The sequence below is a fragment of the Doryrhamphus excisus genome, linkage group LG6, assembly GCF_037039965.1.
Source record: "Doryrhamphus excisus strain RoL-2023G ecotype Guam linkage group LG6, RoL_Dexc_Guam_v1.1, whole genome shotgun sequence".
In the NCBI taxonomy this organism is placed as follows: Eukaryota; Metazoa; Chordata; class Actinopteri; order Syngnathiformes; family Syngnathidae; genus Doryrhamphus; species Doryrhamphus excisus.
Window position 1 is genome coordinate 10,349,921 of NC_136362.1, and position 20,625 is coordinate 10,370,545.

Consider the following 20,625-nt stretch of genomic DNA (forward strand, 5'->3'; position numbering starts at 1 on the left):
TTGTCAGTTTTGTTGCTGTATGTGACAACACATATGATTATTATTATATTATTATTGTTATTATCAATCAAAATGTCTACTTTTTGTAATATTGTCTTTATTTGTTATTTCGTTGTTTTTTTTACATTTTTTTAATTTTGTTTTTGTTTTAATGATATATAGATTTTATTTTTATACATTTTACTGCTTAATTTTATTTTTGTTGTTTTTGAAATATTTTTATATTTATTTAAATGTAAATAGTTCATATTATTATTATATTTATTATTATATTTTATTTATTTATTTATTTCAATTTATTTATTATTATTATTATTATTATTTTGGATGTTGGGTGGGGAAAAAAACGACATTAAATATAAACATTATGAATTATGAATTCAAACATGTCAGCATCAGCTTTGAGTTATTGGGTACATTTTTCTCATTACACTACGCCTATGTGCCCCCCTCCCTCAACTTTTGATGTTTTTTTTTGTTTTTTTTTTAAGTAGGATGAGTTCTTTCATGATTTATTTCACCACAAATGACCCAATGGCCACACTTTGAGCCCCCTTCTGCCCTCCCATCCTCCCCCAGGGGATGTGTCCTCTCTTTATGTCCCCTAAACTTTGCCTTCATGTTTCTGCGGACATGACAGAATGTCTGCGGTGTGAAATGCATTTTTGAGGTGTGTGTGTGTGTGTGTGTGAAGGGGTTAACCCTCTTAGCTTCAGCTTTGGCTCACTTTCTTACCACAGTAGCCACATTTGCGATGAGGCGGGTTGGGTGCGCGCGCAGAAGCAGAAGCTCCTGCAGAGCCAGGGCGCCCCCAAGTGGACACGAGCAGACAACCGGGCGCGCGTACAGGAGGAGGAGGAGGAGGGATCACTGCGTTTTGGCTGAGGCTGGAACGGCACAGGAGAGCGAACGGAGGGCTCTTCTGCGGAAAGTTAACGCGTATCCAAGGCTATATTCCCTGCCTCTGCCCCCCCTTTTTTTTTCTCTCTCCGTGTTCCCCGTTTCTTGAAATGAGGAGATAAACTACACAGGAGCAGTTGTGCAAAAAAAGTTCTGAAGTTGGGAATAATTCGGGTGAGTGGCGCTTCTTCTCAAACATCTTCTCATCTTCAACATCTTCAACATCTGGCTTCATGTATGCTTGCCACTCTTGCTTTTTTTTCTACTTTAGAAGCTGTTGCTGACCTGTGTTGTGGACATTTTTAACCCAAACTCGCTTAAATGCATTGAATTCCACTAAACCGATTTCTTTCTTTACATCGACTTTATTATATATTTACGAATATTCTTATGATTTTTCACGGCGCGGTAATGAAATACGTCATTTTCCTGGCTTGAGCTGTAGATAAGAGAAGTGGAACATCTGCAGGAGCGGCTCCTATGGAGCATTCTCCGATTTGTCCGCTAGAGGGAGCCACAGCTCGTTTGCCTGGTCGAGCTTGTAGTAGGTCCCAAAACAATGCAAATGATTTTTTTTCCTGATATGTGTGATTTCTTTGAAAGAAAATCTAACATCTAATTGATATTTTTGCGCATCTGAGTCTTGATGGTGTTTAGATTTTTTTTTACTTTGAGTTTGAAGTGTGGAAAGGGAGGTGTTGGTTGAGATCTCCACTGTAACACTGTCATGATTATGCTACACATATCACTATATATATATCACTATATCACTATATTGACAGTTACTATTGTACCCATTATGTCATTATATGGTCATGGTTAATAAAAATGTAAAAATGTAAAAATGTAAAAATGTAAAAATGTAAAAATGTAAAAATGTAAAAATGTAAAAATGTAAAAATGTAAAAATGTAAAAATGTAAAAAATTTAAAATTTTAAAATTTTAAAATGTAAAAATTAAAAAATGTAAAAAATGTAAAAAATGTAAAAAATGTAAAAAATGTAAAAAATGTAAAAAATGTAAAAAATGTAAAAATTTAAAAATTTAACATTTAAAAATTAAAAAAAACTTGAACTATATTAAGAAAGCAGGAAGTGAACAAATGTAACAGTTACTGATAATAAAAGTACCAGATGGAGGGGTAGGATTTAATAACCTTTGCTTCTTCCTACTCCTTTTTGGACATGTGGAACTGTGAACTGATTATGTGATGCATTCAATTGTAATCTGATGCATGTTCAAATGAAATAAAACCATGACCAAGTAGACTGGATAGAAATGACATCTAGTAGTGATACAATTACATACCCACAAATGTCATTTTATGCCTGTTATACCAGGGTATAATGACCAGTGTTACCTTCAAAATGTATTAGGTTACCCTTGTGGACACTTTGCCTTCAGGCATAATGTACACGTTCTTGCTCTTTGCATCAATGACGTCTAAGTCGCACCAGTACTTCCATCGTAACACCAGTTTGAACTCAACAGACAGCTCCAGTCCATCGTTGTCACATCGAGACCTCGTGTGTGTCTTAAAGATGTGACATCTGCAAACAAGTCGAGGCTTTGGAACGGTTCTTTTAACTCATTCGATCCGAAAAGACAACCCCTTCAGTACCGGCCCTTTAAGATGATTTTAACTGATCTTTCAAGGTATGCAGATTATTGTGTCCTATAGCTATAGAAACATGGATACTACCATCAGAAAAAAAAGTTTATACCTTTTTCTGTTTTTTTTAAATCTGCAGTTGAACTTAGTTAAGTTTCAGGGAAATAGCAGTTCCCAACTAAAAAAGGGAACTTTTTGTGAAAAGCATAACTTTCACTTTGACAGATATGTGACGAAAGTACAGTCTAACATCTATCATCTATAGATGAAATATAACTATACCAACACAACACAAAAAATGACAATTTAGCAACTAGCTAACACTCTAGCTTGTAAAAAGCCCTTTGAGGCTCTTTTGTGATGAATGGCTATATAAATAAACTTGACTAATATAACACCATGAACTATTATGGCCAAGCCAGGATTTTAATGCCTGGCACAACTAAAAAAGATTTATTTTGACAAATAACATTAGCTAACAGAAGTTTCATTTAAAAGCGAATGTCAAGACATTTCCATGTTGTTTTTATAATAACCAAATTCACTTATATCAATCACTATGGCATTGTAAAGCCAAGAAAATGAAACTCTTATGACCTTCATTTTTTGGTAGACAGCAGAATTCATGGTTCCAGGTCCTAAATCAGTAAAACAGCCCCAGACCATCACACTACCACCACCATATTTTACTATTGGTATGATCTTCCTTTTAAGATAGATGTAATGGGACACGCACCTTTCAAAAAAATTCAGGTCTTGTCTTGTAAGACCACAAAGTATTTTCCCAAAGGTCATCATTTTGGATGAGTCATTGGGGTCATCTTGGTTGGTCGGTCACTTCTGGGAAGGTTCACCATTGTTTCATGTTTTCACCATTTGTGGATAATGGCTCTCACTGTGGTTAGTTGGAGTCCCAAAGCATTAGAAATTGCTTTATAACCTTTTCCAGACTGATTTTTACGGGGAAAGGGCAATCACTTTTTTTACACAGAGCCATATAGTTTTGGATTTTTTTGTCCCTTAATAATAACAAAATATATTTAATAACTTCAGTTGTGTTGTCATTGACTAATACTTACATTTATCATACCTACTGTATACGCATTTCATTTCAAAACTGACTTTACAGTTGGGTTGACTTGAAGAGTGCAAAACCCAAAATGAGTTATTGTGTATGATTTGTCGTTCTATGTGCGTCAGTGCGGAGAAGAAGAAGAAGAAAAAGAAGAAGATGAAGGGCGTAAAGATCATCGCACTGTGTCTTGTCTTTGGGGCCCTGAGTGATGCCCAGATACCCGAGTGCAGCAGTGAGTACATGTAAACATCGAACAGCTACGGTTGCATGTTGGGTTATGGTAGAATAAAATAGAATTAAATATAATTTAGATGTCGTTTTTAGTCAAACGTGTTCTCCGGATTTAACCTTCCAGGGAAGAGAGACTGTCCCATTGACGTGTACTTCACCATCGACACATCCGAGACCATCGCCCTGCAGGAGACACCACCTGGATCGCTTGTGGAGAGCATTAAGGTTATTTTATGTCATCCTATGTAAAGCATGCATGAGGAAATCCAGGAACTAAATATTCATATATATATTAATTCAAATGATATGATTCTTTTTTTAATGCTGCCTGTTGGATATTATGTTTTGTCTAGACCTTCAGTGAGCGTTTTGCCGAACGGTTAGAAGCTGCAGAAATTCAAGGTGCCGTGCGAATCAACTGGAACATCGGCGGACTGCACTTCTCCCAGAGACAGCAAGTGTTCAGCCGCCTTGGTTCCAAGAGTGATTTCATCACGGTAAGTCCCGTTAGCATAATATCTCTGGCAACTCAATCGTTGATTTCTGATATCTTCTTCATTAACTGTGCTAACTTGTGCTAAAAAGAGATGAATTGGGCAATGCAACTGCAACTGCAAACATGCGGCTGTATAAATAAATAGTTATTGTTTACATAGTGGACATGGTTTTGCCTTGAAGTTCAAATGTGAATTCAGGATAAATGATATCAGGCACTGTGGTTTTCATGAAATAATAATGAATTAACAGATTCAGGATAAGTGATATCAGACACTGTGGTTTTCATTAAACAACAATGAAATAATGGGTTCAGGATAAATTATATCAGAAACTGTTGTTTTCATTAAGCAGTAATGAATTAACAGATACAGGATAAATGATATCAGACACTGTGTTTTTTATTGAAAAAAATACATTAATACATTTGGATAAATGATATCAGACACTGTCGTTTTCATTAAGCAATAATGAATTAACAGATACAGGATAAATGATATCAGACACCGTGGTTGTCATTAAACAATAATGAATTAACAGAGTCAGGATCAATGATATCTGACACTGCGTTTTTTTATTGAACAATATTCCATGAATGAATTTGGATAAATGATATCAGACACTGTGGTTTTCACTAAACAATAATGAATTCACAGATACTGGATAAATGATATCAGACACTGTGTTTGTCATTAAACAATAATGAATTAACAGATTCAGGATAAATGATCGCTGACACTGTGTTTTTTATTGAGCAATATTACATGAAGGAATTTAGGATAAATGATATCAGACACAGTGGTTTTCATTAAACAATAATGAATTTATTGATGCAGGATAAATGATATCTGACACTGTGTTTTTTTATTGAACAATATTACATGAATGGATTTAGGATAAATGATATCAGGCACAGTGATTGCCATGAAATAATAATGAATTAACAGATTCAGGATAAATTATATCAGACACAGTGTTTTTTATTGAACAATATTACGTGAATGAATTAAGGATAAATGATAGCCGACACTGTTTTTTATTGAACTATATTACATGAAGAAATTTAGGATAAATGATATCAGACACTGTGGTTTTAATTGAACAATATTACATGATGGTTTAGGATAAATTATATCATGAAATAATAATGAATTAACAGATTCAGGATAAATGATATCAGACGCTGTGTTTTTATTGAACAATATTACATGAATGAATTTAGGATAAATGATATCAGACACTGTCATTTTCATTAAACAGTAATGAATTTATGGATTCAGGATAAACAATATCAGACACTGTGGTTTTCATTAAACAATAATACATGCATGAATTCAGGATAAACGAACCACAATAAATGAATGAATTCTGGACACATGATATCAAACATTGTTGTTTTCATTAAACAACAACACATGAATGAAATCAGGATACATGATATCAGACATTGTTGTTTTCATTAAAGAACAATACATGAATGAAATCAGGATACATGATATCAGACATTATGGTCTTCATTTGACTAAAATGAATGAATGAAATCAAGATAAATTATATATTTACATACGTTGAACTGTTTCTAGGGTGTCAGAGGAATCCGTTACCTCGGGAAGGGCACCTACACGGACTGTGCGCTCACCAACATGACCCTGGAAATGCTCCGCTCTCCCTCATACCCCAACGCCATGAGATTTGCCGTGGTCATCACCGATGGCCACGTGACCGGCAACCCATGCGGTGGCATCAAAGTCGCAGCGGAAAGAGCTCGAGATGAAGGCATCCGCATTTTCGCCGTGGCCGCATCCAAGAACATCGACGAGACCGGACTGAGGGAGATTGCTAACACTCCAGCGACGGTCTACAGGAGGGACTTCATGGCTGTGGATTTGAGCTTCGGCAGAGCCGTGATCCAGACGGACACCATCGACCGCATCATTAAAACCATGGTGACTAACACAAAAACCCAATCATGGAGTTACAGTCTTAATTGCAAACTCCATATTTGATTATATTTTATCTTTTGACAGAAACATCTATCATACGTAGAGGTAAGACGAGCAAAATCGATTTTCCAAAAAAACACGTTTAACTTCACTAACTTTTCCCTTTAATTCCAATCCAAAAGTGCTACAAAGTGACCTGCCTTGAAACCGCAGGCCCCCCAGGTCCAAAAGGCCACAGAGGACAAAAAGTGAGACTTTTATGAGCATTTTTATGTAATTCCAGAACAAATCAATGACCTTTCTTTTCACTGCAGGGTGCCAAAGGAGACAATGGTGAACCAGGTCCAAAGGGACAAAGAGGTCGCCCAGGTGACCCAGGTATTGAGGGGCCCATTGGTCAGCCTGGTATCAAAGTAAGGCACCTCTCATCATTGGTTGGTCCTATGATATATGTATCTCTAATTATTTATTTTTTCCATCTCTATTCAGGGAGAGCAAGGTCTTAAAGGGGACAAGGTGAGGCATTTATTATTTTAATAAACAGACAACAATATCATACAGCGAATTAATATTAATGACTTGTTTCCTTACAGGGAGAGATGGGTACTCAAGGGAAAAAGGTACATTTTTCATTTTTGGGGATTACATCCTTATAATGGGCTGCACGGTGGTCGAGTGGTTAGCATGCAGGCCTCACAGCTCGCAGACCCGAGTTCAATTCCACCCTCGGCCATCTCTGTGTGGAATTTGCATGTTCTCCCCGTGCATGCGTGGGTTTTTTCCGGGTACTCCGGTTTCCTCCCACATTCCAAAAACATGCTAGGTTACACTCTGATACTGTGAACATCCAGCAGCAACACGACATTAGGAGGACAAGGAAATACTGACAACAAGACTATGTCAACAAAAACATCAAGTTTTACTTCAAAAACTGAATTTGAGTGGTTAGCGTGCAGGCCTCACAGCTAGGATACCCGAGTTCAATTCCACCCTCGGCCATCTCTGTGTGGAGTTTGCATGTTCTCCCCGTGCATGCGTGGGTTTTTTACGGGTACTCCAGTTTCCTCTCACATTCCAAAAAACATGCTAGGTTACACTCTGATACTGTGAACATCCAGCAGCAACACGACTAAATTGTCCGTAGGTATGAATGTGAGTGTCTTGTCTATATGTGCCCCGCAATTGACCCTGCAGCTTGCCCAAAGTCAGCTGGGATAGGCTCCAGCATACCTCGTGACATTAGGAGAACAAGGAAACAAAAACATTGAGTTTTACTTCAAAAACTGAATTTGAGTGGTTAGCGTGCAGGCCTCACAGCTAGGAGACCTGAGTTCAATTCCACCCTCGGCCATCTCTGTGTGGGTGCATGCGTGGGTTGTATGAATGAATGAATGAATGAATGAATGAATGAATGAATGAATGAATGAATGAATGAATGAACATCCATACTAAGTCCCATTGTCATTGTTCATGGTGTGTTGTACTCATTTGTTGTCTCTTTTCTTCATCATCAGGGTGTAGCCGGAATCCCAGGACGCAACGGGACAGATGGACAGAAGGTAACGATCTAAAATGTCATACCAGTAGTGATGGGAATAACTGCGTTTAAATAACCGGTGTTACTAACGCCCCCCTGTTACTGTTACTACGCCCCGTTACTGAAGCCGCCTAAGGTTTTAGTAAGATTGCGTCTTCAGCCAATCAGAGAACTTGGGTGGGGCGGGTGTTTAGAGCACATCTAAAGTGCCGAGTAGTAGATACAGCATAGCGAGAGATGGAGAGTTAGGATAACTCGAGTGAGAAAGCAAATGTTTGCCAAATGGAAGTACAGACACTACATTAACGTCGTTGAGGTCAAAGGTGAAAATGTACAAGCAAATGTAGATTAGGTCCCCGAAAAAAAACTTTGTCCACGACTAAATGTACCTAATGGTACTTGTCTTTGTTGTCCTGCTTGGGGGGGTTGGGGTTATCTAAAAACGTAATTAGTTATAGTTACTAGTTACTCCAAAAAAGTAACTGAGTTACTAACTGAGTTAACTGAGTTATTCCGCTACAATAGTAACTAGTTACAAGTAAAAGTAACCCCCCCATAGGGTTAGGGTTAGCTTAGGGTTAGCTAACCCTAACCCGATAGCTTAGGGTTAGCTAACTAGTTACCAGTAAAAGTAACCCCCCCCCATAGGGTTAGGGTTAGCTAACTCTAAGCTATAGGGTTAGCTAACCCTATAGGGTTAGGTTAGCTAACCCTATTTAGCTAACCCTAAGCTATAGGGTTAGCTAACCCTAACCCTATAGCTTAGGGTTAGCTAACTAGTTACCAGTAAAAGTACCCCCCCATAGGGTTAGGGTTAGCTAACTCTAAGCTATAGTGTTAGCTAACCCTTAGCTATAGGGTAAGCTAACCCTAAGCTTAGGTTTGCTAAAGTTAGGTTAGGGTTAGCTAACCCTAAGCTTAGGTTAGCTAAGGTTAGGTTAGGGTTAGGTTAGCTAACCCTATTTAGCTAACCCTAAGCTATAGGGTTAGCTAACCCTAACCTAACTTTAGCAAACCTAAGCTTAGGGTTAGCTTACCCTATAGCTAAGGGTTAGCTAACACTATAGCTTAGAGTTAGCTAACCCTAACCCTATGGGGGGGTACTTTTACTGGTAACTAGTTAGCTAACCCTAAGCTATAGGGTTAGGGTTAGCTAACCCTATAGCTTAGGGTTAGCTAAATAGGGTTAGCTAACCTAACCCTATAGGGTTAGCTAACCCTATAGCTTAGAGTTAGCTAACCCTAACCCTATGGGGGGGGTTACTTTTACTGGTAACTAGTTAGCTAACCCTAAGCTAACCTTAGCTAAGCTTAGGTTAGCTAAGGTTAGGTTAGGGTTAGGTTAGCTAACCCTATTTAGCTAACCCTAAGCTATAGGGTTAGCTAACCCTAACCCTATAGCTTAGGGTTAGCTAACTAGTTACCAGTAAAAGTAACCCCCCCATAGGGTTAGGGTTAGCTAACTCTAAGCTATAGGGTTAGCTAACCCTATAGGGTTAGGTTAGCTAACCCTAAGCTATAGGGTTAGCTAACCCTAACCCTATAGCTTAGGGTTAGCTAACTAGTTACCAGTAAAAGTACCCCCCCCATAGGGTTAGGGTCAGCTAACCCTAAGCTATAGTGTTAGCTAACCCTTAGCTATAGGGTAAGCTAACCCTAAGCTTAGGTTTGCTAAAGTTAGGTTAGGGTTAGCTAACCCTAAGCTATAGGGTTAAGGTTAGCTAACCCTAAGCGAACGCTAACCCTAAACCTATGGAGGGGTTACTTTTACTGGTAACTAGTTAGTTACAAAAGTAACTAGTTACCAGTAAAAGTAACCCCCCCATAGGGCTAGGGTTAGCTAACCCTAAGCTATATGGTTAGGGTTGTGGTAACCCTAAGCTATAGGATTCGGTATGGGGGATTACTTTTACTGGTAACTAATTACTTTTGTAGTGGAATAACTCAGTTAATTCAGTTAGTAACTCAGTTTTGGAGAAGTAACTCGTAACTATAACTAATTACTTTTTTAAAGTATCATTGCCCAATACTGCATACCGGTAGTTTTTCAGCGGCAAATGAACAAACATCTATTTTTTAGTTATTGTGTTTCTCATTGATGATTTCCCTGCCATCTTTCCTTCCAGGGTAAAATTGGACGTATCGGTGCTCCTGGCTGCAAAGGAGACCCAGGCGATAGAGTAAGACAACATTATCAGTGGCACCTTATATACTGAAGGTGTTATGGCCTCTTCAATTGTATGTTTGATACCCGCAGGGTGCTGATGGTCACCCTGGAGATGTTGGTGAACACGGTCTACCTGGAACTGCTGGAGATAAGGTATTAAAACGGAAATAAATCGCTATAAGTACTACTTCCAGTAACTCTTTGTTTGTCATTAGGGAGATCCTGGACGTCCTGGAAGATCTGGTCCTCTGGGTCCTCCTGGTGAAAGTGGACCAAAGGTAATGAAGATCATATAGGTAGTACGGAATGATAGAGATGTTTTTTTGGTAAAAACCTTTTGCACGTTTCTCCACAGGGAGAAAGAGGAAGCCCTGGCTCACCTGGTCTACCTGGACAGAAAGGAGCTGCTGTAAGAATATCAGACACTCCCAAAACATCTCTGATTGGTTCACTCTTATTAACCAACATTTTTTCAGGGCACGCCTGGACTTCCTGGAAGTAGAGGAGAGCCGGTAAGACCAGCTAATCCCCTATTTGGGTTTATTCCTCCATCTTTGTGTTGGTTAAAGGTTTGCACTGGTTCTTGTCTTCAAGGGGAGGCGAGGAGATTATGGAACCAAGGGTGCTCAAGGACCAGATGGCGTTAGAGGAGAAAAGGTATGACTTCCAACATCCGACTCTTGTTTATTTTCCAAGTGTTAGCATCATGGCCAGCTTTGTTGTGTTTGTTAGCAACGTAGCACTCACTAGTTGACATGCTTTAGTTTACTTTCATTTTTAATGGTTTTGTCTTCAGGGTGAAATGGGTTCAGAAGGTTTGAGAGGACTTCCAGGTGAATCAGGAAACAAAGGATCAAAGGTGAGAGGACGTGGATTATCTCCAAGATAAATCTTCCTTAAATGACTTCATGCATTTGCACAAAATTTCCGCAACCCGAACAGGGCGACAATGGTCTTCCAGGCCCCAGAGGACCACCGGGTGCCCCAGGAGAGTCTGGACGAAATGTAAGTCAAGGATCTTTTGTTTCAAATGCTTCACTTTTGGAGATATACTGTATTATTATTTATTATTTATTATTATAGGGGACAAGAGGTGATCCTGGTGATGCTGGACCAAGAGGAGACCCAGGAACAGTTGGACCTAAGGTGGATCTTTAGCTGAAATCTATAATAAGTTCAGCAAGTGTAGTGTTTTGACTCTTTCTTTCACATCTATTCAGGGAGACGCTGGAAGACCTGGTTTCAGCTATCCTGGACCAAGAGGACCATCGGTACCAAAAAACAGACACATGTGAAACATACATGTGAAAGATTTTAATTAGTGGTGTGTCGGTCATGAACGAGCGGGTCAAGAGAACTAGTTCTTTTTTGTGAACAGAATGAACGAGGTCACCGGCCCTAAAATACCCGTTCAGTTCGTTCAGTTCTTTTTGCAGGGCGGGACTATCTGCGTGCTTGCCTGTCTTGTCCTATCGTCGCGCTTCGCTTTGTGGGTGGGTAGGGTTAGCTGACCGAAAGACCGAGGCCGAAAGACCGAGGCCGAAAGACCGAGACCGAAAGACCGAGACCGAAAGACCGAGACCGAAAGACCGAGACCGAAAGACCGAGACTGAGAGACCGAAACTGAAAGACCGAGACCAAAAGACAGAGAGACCGAGAGGCGAGAGGCCGAGAGGCCGAGAGACCAAGGGACCGAGACCGAGACCGAGACCGAGACCGAGACCGAGACCGAGACCGAGACCGAGAAACCGAGAGACCGAAAGACCGAAAGACCGAGACCGAAAGACCGAGGCCGAAAGACCGAGAGAGCGAGAGAGCGAGAGACCGAGAGACCGAGAGAACCGAGAGACCGAGAGACCGAGAGACCGAGAGACCGAGAGACCGAGAGACCGAGAGACCGAGAGACCGAGAGACCGAGAGACCGAGAGACCGAGAGACCGAGAGACCAAGACCGAAAGACCGAGACCGAAAGACCGAGACCGAAATACCGAGACCGAAAGACCGAGACCGAAAGACCGAGACCGAAAGACCGAGACCGAAAGACCGAAAGACCGAAAGACCGAAAGACCGAAAGACCGAAAGACCGAAAGACCGAGAGACCGAGACCGAGAGACCGAGAGACCGAGAGACCGAGAGGCCGAGACCGAAAAACCGAGACCGAAAGACCGAGACCGAAAGACCGAGACCGAAAGACCGAGACCGAAAGACCGAGACCGAAAGACCGAGACCGAAAGACCGAGAACGAAAGACCGAGAACGAAAGGCCGAGGCCGAAAGACCGAGACCGAAAGACCGAGACCGAAAGACCGAGACCGAAAGACCGAGACCGAAAGACCGAGACCGAAAGACCGAGACCGAAAGACCGAGACCGAAAGACCGAGAACGAAAGACCGAGAGACTGACCGACACTATCGGTGACCTTGTTCATTCCATTCACAAAAACAACTAGTTCCTTTGACCCGTTCGTTCATGACCGGCACACCACTCGTCATTACGTGTTGTTGCGCTGTTGAGTCGTAACAAACGTGAACATGAGTGAACGGACTGACTCGACACGACACTACTCTAAATAACGTCTTTCCATAGGGTGAAAGGGGAGAGAAGGGAAACCGTGGACCTCGTGGCAGCAGAGGAGACTGCGGTCAAAAGGGTGAGCCTGGAACTAAAGGACCTTCAGGAGAGCCGGTGATTATCACTTCCTAGTTCACTCTGTGGACTCAAACGATTTTTGCAAGTACAAATGAGTAACTTTTTGTCTTTTCAAAAAAGGGTGAACCAGGACCCCAAGGTGAGCCTGGATCTAGAGGACCCAGAGGAGACATTGGGCGTGATGTAAGTTGACACAACCTTCTTGTTTGATGGTTTGCTCAAGAAACGCATAACTGAGCATCATTTATTATGTCGTCTTCAGGGAGACTCTGGTCATGAAGGAGATCCTGGCCTCACTGTAAGACTAAATCGGTTCATCACATCACATAGGTCTATAGGTCTTTTATAAATAAAAGACTAAAGATCCCTTCTTCCTGCAGGAATGTGATGTCATGAACTACATCAGGGAAACATGCGGCTGCTGTGGTGAGCCACCAGCGCCATCCATGACCTCATAAGGAACATCTGATGGAGTGTCACATCTTTATGGCATCTGCTTCTGTCTCCAGATTGTGAAAAACGGTGCGGAGCTTTGGACATTGTGTTTGTGATTGACAGCTCCGAGTCTGTGGGCTTGACTAACTTCACTCTGGAGAAGAACTTTGTCATCAACACCATCAATAGACTGGGATCCCTGGCCAAAGACCCGCAGTCCGAAACTGGTATTGTTGTGCTTTTTTTTTTTTAAACAAGGAAGTATTTGTCTGATTGCATTTTTCCCAACTTGGTTTTTGTTTCCAGGCACAAGAGTGGGAGTGGTCCAGTACAGTCACAGTGGAACTTTCCAGGCCATCCGACTCAATGATCCAAAGATTGATTCACTTTCCTCGTTCAAGGTCTTACACACTTTTTCTGTCTTTTTCTGAATGCTATCGACGGCCATTGGAAGGTGGTCTTTGGTTTACGGGGTTTTCGTGGCTACATACATCGAGAGCTGTCACAATAATCACTAAACCGAATTACCCCAAAAAAAAACGATTTTGATCATTTTGACGGCCTCGATAAATTGACATGTGCATATATTTCCTCGTCTTAGCATATTGTCCCAGTACATGAGAGGCTACGGTTTAGACAGATGCTAGCAAATATTAAGTTAGCAAGCAAACGTCGATATGGATGACGGCGCAAAAGCTATTGCGACACGACTAAATTGTCCGTAGGTATGCATGTGAGTGTCTTGTCTATATGTGCCCCGCAATTGACCCTGCAACTCGCCTGAAGTCAGCTGGGATAGGCTCCAGCATACCCTGTGACATTAGAAGGACAAGGAAATACTGACAAAAAGACTATGTCAACAAACACATCAAGTTTTACTTCAAACTGAATTTGAGTGGTTAGCGTGCAGGCCTCACAGCTAGGAGACCAGAGTTCAATTCCACCCTCGGCCATCTCTGTGTGGAGTTTGCATGTTCTCCCCGTGCATGCGTGGGTTTTCTCCGGGTACTCCGATTTCCTCCCACATTCCAAAAACATGCTAGGTTAATTAGCGACTCCAAATTGTCCATAGGTATGAATGTGAGTGTGAATGGTTGTTTGTCTATATGTGTCCTGTGATTGGCTGGTCACCAGTCTGGTATCAGGTTTGTATCAGGTACACCTTTTGGGTGTTAAGTTGCTATGTGATGAATTTAGTGCTGTTGGTAGTGACGACATAATAACTGTCACTGTACACTTGTATATTTGCACATTTACACATTTGCCACCTAGACCTCACAACTAGGAGACCCGAGTTCAATTCCACCCTCGGCCATCTCTGTGTGGAGTTTGCATGTTCTCCCCGTGCATGCGTGGGTTTTCTCCGGGTACTCCGATTTCCTCCCACATTCCAAAAACATGCTAGGTTAATTAGCGACTCCAAATTGTCCATAGGTATGAATGTGAGTGTGAATGGTTGTTTGTCTATATGTGCCCTGTGATTGGCTGGCCACCAGTCCAGGGTGTACCCCGCCTCTCGCCCGAAGACAGCTGGGATAGGCTCCAGCACCCCTTGCGACCCTTGTGAGGAAAAAGCGGTAGAAAATGAATGAATTAATTTAAAATTGGTCTCAAAAGATGTTGTCGATAATATCGATTATCAACAATAATGTGTTATTATAACAGGCCTCCATACATCAACTTTTGTATTTAACTAATTATCTCGTTAATGGATAACTTCGTCGTACTCAGGATGCTGTGAAGCGCATGGAATGGATTGCCGGAGGAACATGGACTCCATCTGCTCTCAAGTATGCCTACGACAATCTGATCAGGGACAGCCGTAGATCCAAAGCCAACGTCACCGTGGTGGTCATCACTGACGGACGCTTCGACCCCAGAGATGACGACTCGTTGCTCACCTACCTCTGCAGGTGCCTGATACGAGGGGGAATGGGTTTTGGAGATGTCAAATCAACATTTACAATCATGTCTGTGTGCAGTGATCCCAGTGTCGATGTCAGCGCCATCGGTATTGGAGACATGTTCGACCAGATTGAGGAGAATGAAATTCTGAAGAGTATAGCCTGCCAGAGGGATGGCAGAGTGCTGGGCATGAGGCGTTTCGCCGACCTGGTGGCTGAGGAGTTCATTGACAAGATCGAAACGGTGCTCTGCCCAGGTATTTATCAAAAACATACAAGGCACATTATGCTTTTATGGCACATATTCATACAGTATGTTCATTTTGTCTGTCTTTTATTCAGATCCTGTTATTGTATGCCCTGACCTCCCATGCAAGACAGGTGAGCTTTTTTTCCCAACATAATACATAATACGGGCTGCATGGTGGTCGAGTGGTTAGCGTGCAGACCTCACAGCTAGGAGACCAGGGTTCAATTCCACTCTCGGCCATCGCTGTGTGGAGTTTGCATGCTCTCTCCGTACATGCGTGGGTTTTCTCCGGGTACTACGGTTTCCTCCCACGTTCCAAAAAAACATGCTAGGTTAATTGGCGACTCCAAATTGTCCATAGGTATGAATGTGAGTGTGAATGGTTTTTTGTCTATATGTGCCCTGTGATTGGCTGGCCCCCAGTCCAGGGTGTACCCCGCCTCTTGCCTGAAGACAGCTGGGATAGGCTCCAGCACCCCCCGCGACCCTCGTGAGGAAAAGCGGTAGAAAAAATGAATGAATGAATGAATGAATGAATGAATAATACATAATATGGGCTGCACGGCGGTCAAGTGGTTAGCACGCAGACCTCACAGCTAGGAGACCAGGGTTTAATTCCACCCTCGGCCATCGCTGTGTGGAGTTTGCATGTTCTCTCCGTGCATGCATGGGTTTTCTCCGGGTACTCCGGTTTCCTCCCACATTCCAAAAAAACCATGCTATTGGCGACTCCAAATTGTCCATAGGTATGAATGTGAGTGTGAATGGTTGTTTGTCTATATGTGCCCTGTGATTGGCTGGCCACCAGTGCGGGGTGTGCCCCGCCTCTCGCCCCAAGACAGCTGGGATAGGCTCCAGCACTCCCCGCCACCCTCGTGAGGAAAAGCAGTAGAAAATGTATGAATGAATACATAATACCATAATACAATACAGGACATAATACACCATGTATTATTGTAACGTCAATATTAGCATATGGTCATCCCTCACCATGTCCCAAAAATAATTTAAAAATGAGTGCTGTTTCATGGTTGCATATGCATATTATTGGTTATATGTCATACTCTGGTCACTGGGCATCGGTAATGTTATTAGACATGACGTTAGGTTACATTACCTTTCACTGCATGGAGACTGGCTACTGAGCCAGTACTGAGTACTAGAGCCGACTAGACATGGCTGAGACTTGGTCGAAATCGAGTGAAAACAAGGTTCTCCTCTCATTCGCTGTGGAAGTGGTAAGGGTTTTTGGGCTTTTTTTGTCCTTCTTCCTCACTCAGTTTGAAAATGTGTGGTTTCTTGGCTGCACGACGGATGAGTGGTTCGCGCGCAGGGCACACAGCTTGGAAACCGGAGTTCGATTCCACCATTGGCCATCTCTGTGTGGAGTTTGCATGTTGTACTCCGGTTTCCTCCCACATTCCAAAAACATGCTAAGTTAATTGGCGACTCCAAATTGTCCATAGGTATGAATGTGAGTGTGAATGGTTGTTTGTCTATATGTGCCCTGTGATTGGCTGGCCACCAGTCCAGGGTGTACCCCGCCTCTCGCCTGAAGACAGCTGGGATAGGCTCCAGCACCCCCCCGACCCTCGTGAAGATAAGCGGTACAAAATGAATGAATGAATAATTGGTAGCTTGATATGCTAGCTATGCTTTTGTTGTGTCCCTGCAGTGACACAACAGGAGCTTCAAAGTGACTATAGGGGTGTTATTTCATGTCTACAGGGCTCTTACTAATATTAATTCATTCATTTTCTACCGCTTTTCCTCACGAGGGTTGCGGGGGTGCTGGAGCCTATCCCAGCTGTCTTCGGGCGAGAGGCGGGGTACACCCTGGACTGGTGGCCAGCCAATCACAGGGCACATTTCGACAAACAACCATTCACACTCACATTCATACCATACAATTTGGAGTCGCCAATTAACCTAGCATGTTTTTGAAATGTGGGAGGAAATCAGAGTACCCGGAGAAAACCCACGCATGCACGAGGAGAACATGCAAACTCCACACAGAGATAGCCGAGGGTGGAATTGAACCCTGGTCTCCTAGCTGTGAGGTCTGTGCGCTAACCACTCTGGAACCAATTAACTGTAAAAAATGAGGGATGACTGTATAAAATAATGACTTAAAAACCACAGTGACATTACTCCTGCAAACATGAATCGAGGAGCCCTTTTCCAAGAATTATGCGTCTGGAGTCACTCTGACAATCAGGTACCATTTTGTGTCGCTGTTACACCATAACTCCACAGACTGATCCTCAATGACATAGAATGCATTTAAAATGGCTGTGAATCGGACACCTAAAATGAAACTCGGTGCGCCTTCGTGTTTGTGGGATCCCCGCCCACAATGTTATTCCGCCCCCTTGTTGCAGGAGGGGGCTTCACTTCAAGGCAAGCCCCTCCCCCCTGGAGGCCACTGGCCGAGGAAGGCACCCCCTCATTGGTCCCTACCTCTTTAGAGGGTGTGGCCGGCCTACTGAGTCAACTGGGCGAACAACAGTATGGAATCGGCGTGGCGACCATGGCGTACACAGCCCAACGAGCCAAACTGGCCAATGGAGCCGACAGACAGCAGTGGACCCAGCTGTTCATCAAGTCCTTCAAATATGTCTACGGGGACATAATGGGAGACCCAGACAAAGCTTTAGGCCTGTGCTAATGCTAATATGCTAACCCCGCTACCTCATTATGGATGCCAGTACGCTGACTTGGAAGAGATTTTACCCAAACTGCACATTTTCATCTGGATACGTGCAATATACATCTTCACAACTAGTTATTGTGTTTTACTGATGGATTTATTACAAAACAAACGTGAGAACTAAAAGGGTTTCTAACAGATAAAAAATACAATAAATTACAGGTCATATAATACAAATATACAATAACTAAACTAAGAGACTTAAACGAAAACAATACAAAACACATATAATGTACCTTAATGGTTGCACACATGCCTTAGGAGAGAATTAGAGATGATTTTGAACCTTTTCGCACTTATTCGCTCTAATTAGCGTGTCAACAACTGAGCTTATTTTCTATTGGTGTAACGACTAAACGTGCACGTGTGGAAACGACGATTCTACGGATAATTAGTTCCGCCTCATTAACTTACGTATATGCATCTAGGTAGGAACCAAAAACGCAAAAAAAAAAAATTAGGAACTTAAAATTGAAAGTCATCCACTTGTTGGAAAACCGTTCTATGGAGGCATTCATGCTGCTCCTTGGATGAAGCTTTATTTTCCATTGTGAATCACTGGCCTCCGGATTTGAATGACATAGATGACTTCATATTACAGTATTTGCGTTTTGCACATATCCATGGTGACAACCGTTCATTTTGGCCTCACCCGAGTGAATGATTCATGCCCATCATCACCCACAAAGGTCATATGACAGTATATAGTGTCTGCATTTAACACAAAAAGTGATGGAATTACTCTTTTTTTAAAAAAAAAAGAGAATGTTAAAACCAATTATGGTTCTTATTTGTGCATGTTTTATGCATGTAGCTTGGCTGATAGTAGGATGATTAAACTATCTATGATCACATTTTATTTTGTTAAAGTGTATTAGTGCTGTGACTGCAACTTGCAAATGTGAATTATGTATGGAACTGGATGTATTCATTAGTTTTTGGCAAAATAAAGTGCAATAGAAAGAACTAAATAGTGATCCTTCAGCATGAACAGACGGTACTCGGGTTACTTACTGCGTGAAGGAGATACAAAACACAGTTCACGTTAACTTGGAATCCATGTGACGGCCGAGCAGTTGAGACTAATATTTGTGGGCGTTTCTTCTCTGCACATTTTATGAGCTTCATTTTCACTTCCATGATGATGCCTTTTCTTGCACTTAGAAGACATATTGGTCGGGAGATGTGATGTGATGTGATGTTATCGTTCAGGAAGCCGTAAACCGAGGACCACCAGTATCAAATTGTGTGCTCAACCTCATTTGATGCTAATATTTAAATCTGTATGTGTTCCAGAGCCTGCTGTAGCCAGTTGTGTACAACGGCCAGTCGATGTTGTCTTCCTCCTGGATGGTTCAGAGAGGATGGGACTGGAGAACCATCGACGTGCCAAGGAATTCATCGAGAACGTGGCACGTCGTCTCACTCTCGCCAACGGCCAGTCCGATGAGAGGAATGCCCGTATAGCTCTGGTGCAGTACGGCAGCCCCAGGGAACAGCGAGTGGAGTTCCCGCTCACACACAATCTGACGGTGATTGCTGATTCGTTGGCCGGAGTGAGCTACATGGACTCTTCCTCCGCTCTGGGCAACGCAATCATCCACGCTGTCAACAATGTGGTTTATCGATCAGGCGCACAGGTATAAATTAAACACACACTCAAAATTGTGATGAATATGAGAATATGGTAAACTTCTCCTGCTGTGGTTTTTGGCGCTCCCGTCTCCAATTCTCAGTCAACATCACCATTGTGTTTTGTTCCAGGGGAACCGATTGGCTCGCCGCAACGCCGAGCTGGCCTTTGTCTTCATCACCGACGGCATTACATCCAGCGATCAGCTGGACGAGGGCATCTCCTCGATGAGGCGTGCCGAGGGCGTTCCCACTGTGATAGCCCTGGGAACCGACACGGACGAGGAAGTGCTGAGGAAGGTGGCGCTAGGGGACATGTCGTCCGTCTTCAGAGGCAGCGACTACGCCGTGTTGAACAAGCCCGCTTTCTTTGAGCGTTTCATCCGCTGGATATGCTAGTGAGGAACTGTAACACTCTATGCCATAGAATTAGAATTTGTAGAATGACAGAAGGAGAAGCTCCTTCCACGTGCATGTGAACACAAATGCACCAAACAAACCTCTATGAGTATTATAATTAGCGGGTGTAAAGTACTGATGCAGCTAGGGGGTCCCGTTGGTATGGGGTCAGACAGTTTTACAAAAGCAATTCAGGTTGGGCCGATCATCTGTCACTAGTTTGTTCTATTCATTCTAACTCTATGGTCAGCTGTCCCATCCAAAGACACTCATCAAAGATTTGTATCATATACATTCGATTTTGTTTTCTTTTTTTTTCTCACTGTTGTCACAAAGTCAGTATTTACATTAAAAGGTGCTAAACAAAAGAAAAGGACAAAGCCGTTTGCTTAGTTCTGAGGTTTTTATATCATATTATCCTGTACAACTATAGTTTGTCAGGGGAATGGAAACAATCAAACATAAATGCCACAAGATCAACCACACAAGATAGCACACTGTGATCAAACACACACACACACATAAAAAAAACTACATCTGTAAACATCAAATTGAAATAAAGCCAAATGTGGTAACTCCGACTTGTCTTTTGTGTTTTAATAAATAATTTGACCCGTATTCTAGGAAATATAGAGAATTTTTTCCCTATTTTTTCCTAATATTTCAACATTTTTCTTAGTCTGCGT

The 20,625-nt window shown here is 42.2% G+C and overlaps 1 protein-coding gene and 1 long non-coding RNA gene across 2 annotated transcripts; one reads left to right on the forward strand and one right to left on the reverse strand.

The window, feature by feature from the left end:
• Positions 1-871: 871 nt before the first annotated feature.
• On the forward strand, positions 872-20,514 carry col6a2 (collagen, type VI, alpha 2). Its single transcript, XM_058067529.2, has 32 exons — positions 872-1,074; positions 3,714-3,820; positions 3,944-4,044; positions 4,173-4,316; positions 5,898-6,260; positions 6,342-6,362; positions 6,440-6,505; positions 6,572-6,670; positions 6,747-6,773; positions 6,851-6,877; positions 7,772-7,816; positions 9,921-9,974; positions 10,052-10,114; positions 10,177-10,239; positions 10,317-10,370; positions 10,438-10,473; positions 10,556-10,618; positions 10,758-10,820; positions 10,904-10,966; positions 11,045-11,107; positions 11,182-11,232; positions 12,547-12,645; positions 12,730-12,792; positions 12,872-12,907; positions 12,990-13,035; positions 13,119-13,271; positions 13,351-13,445; positions 14,776-14,957; positions 15,027-15,205; positions 15,291-15,329; positions 19,205-19,548; positions 19,673-20,514. Exons 2-32 carry the CDS (start codon positions 3,745-3,747, stop codon positions 19,937-19,939), a joined length of 3,045 nt encoding a protein of 1,014 aa, XP_057923512.2. The 5' UTR covers positions 872-1,074; positions 3,714-3,744; the 3' UTR covers positions 19,940-20,514.
• LOC144898614 (uncharacterized) lies at positions 15,655-18,183 on the reverse strand. The gene is made up of 3 exons (XR_013627515.1): positions 18,145-18,183; positions 17,659-17,817; positions 15,655-15,685 (listed from the first exon to the last, which is right to left on the reverse strand). It is a non-coding gene; the product is annotated as an uncharacterized LOC144898614 (long non-coding RNA).
• Positions 20,515-20,625: the final 111 nt, after the last annotated feature.

Excerpts from the sequence above, each read along its gene's own strand:
- col6a2 (XM_058067529.2), top strand. The coding sequence starts at position 3,745 with ATGAAGGGCGTAAAGATCATCGCACTGTGTCTTGTCTTTGGGGCCCTG. Across the intron at positions 10,240-10,316 it reads CTGGTGAAAGTGGACCAAAG|GGAGAAAGAGGAAGCCCTGG; the intron begins GTAATGAAGATC and ends GTTTCTCCACAG. Across the intron at positions 11,108-11,181 it reads CAGGAACAGTTGGACCTAAG|GGAGACGCTGGAAGACCTGG; the intron begins GTGGATCTTTAG and ends ACATCTATTCAG.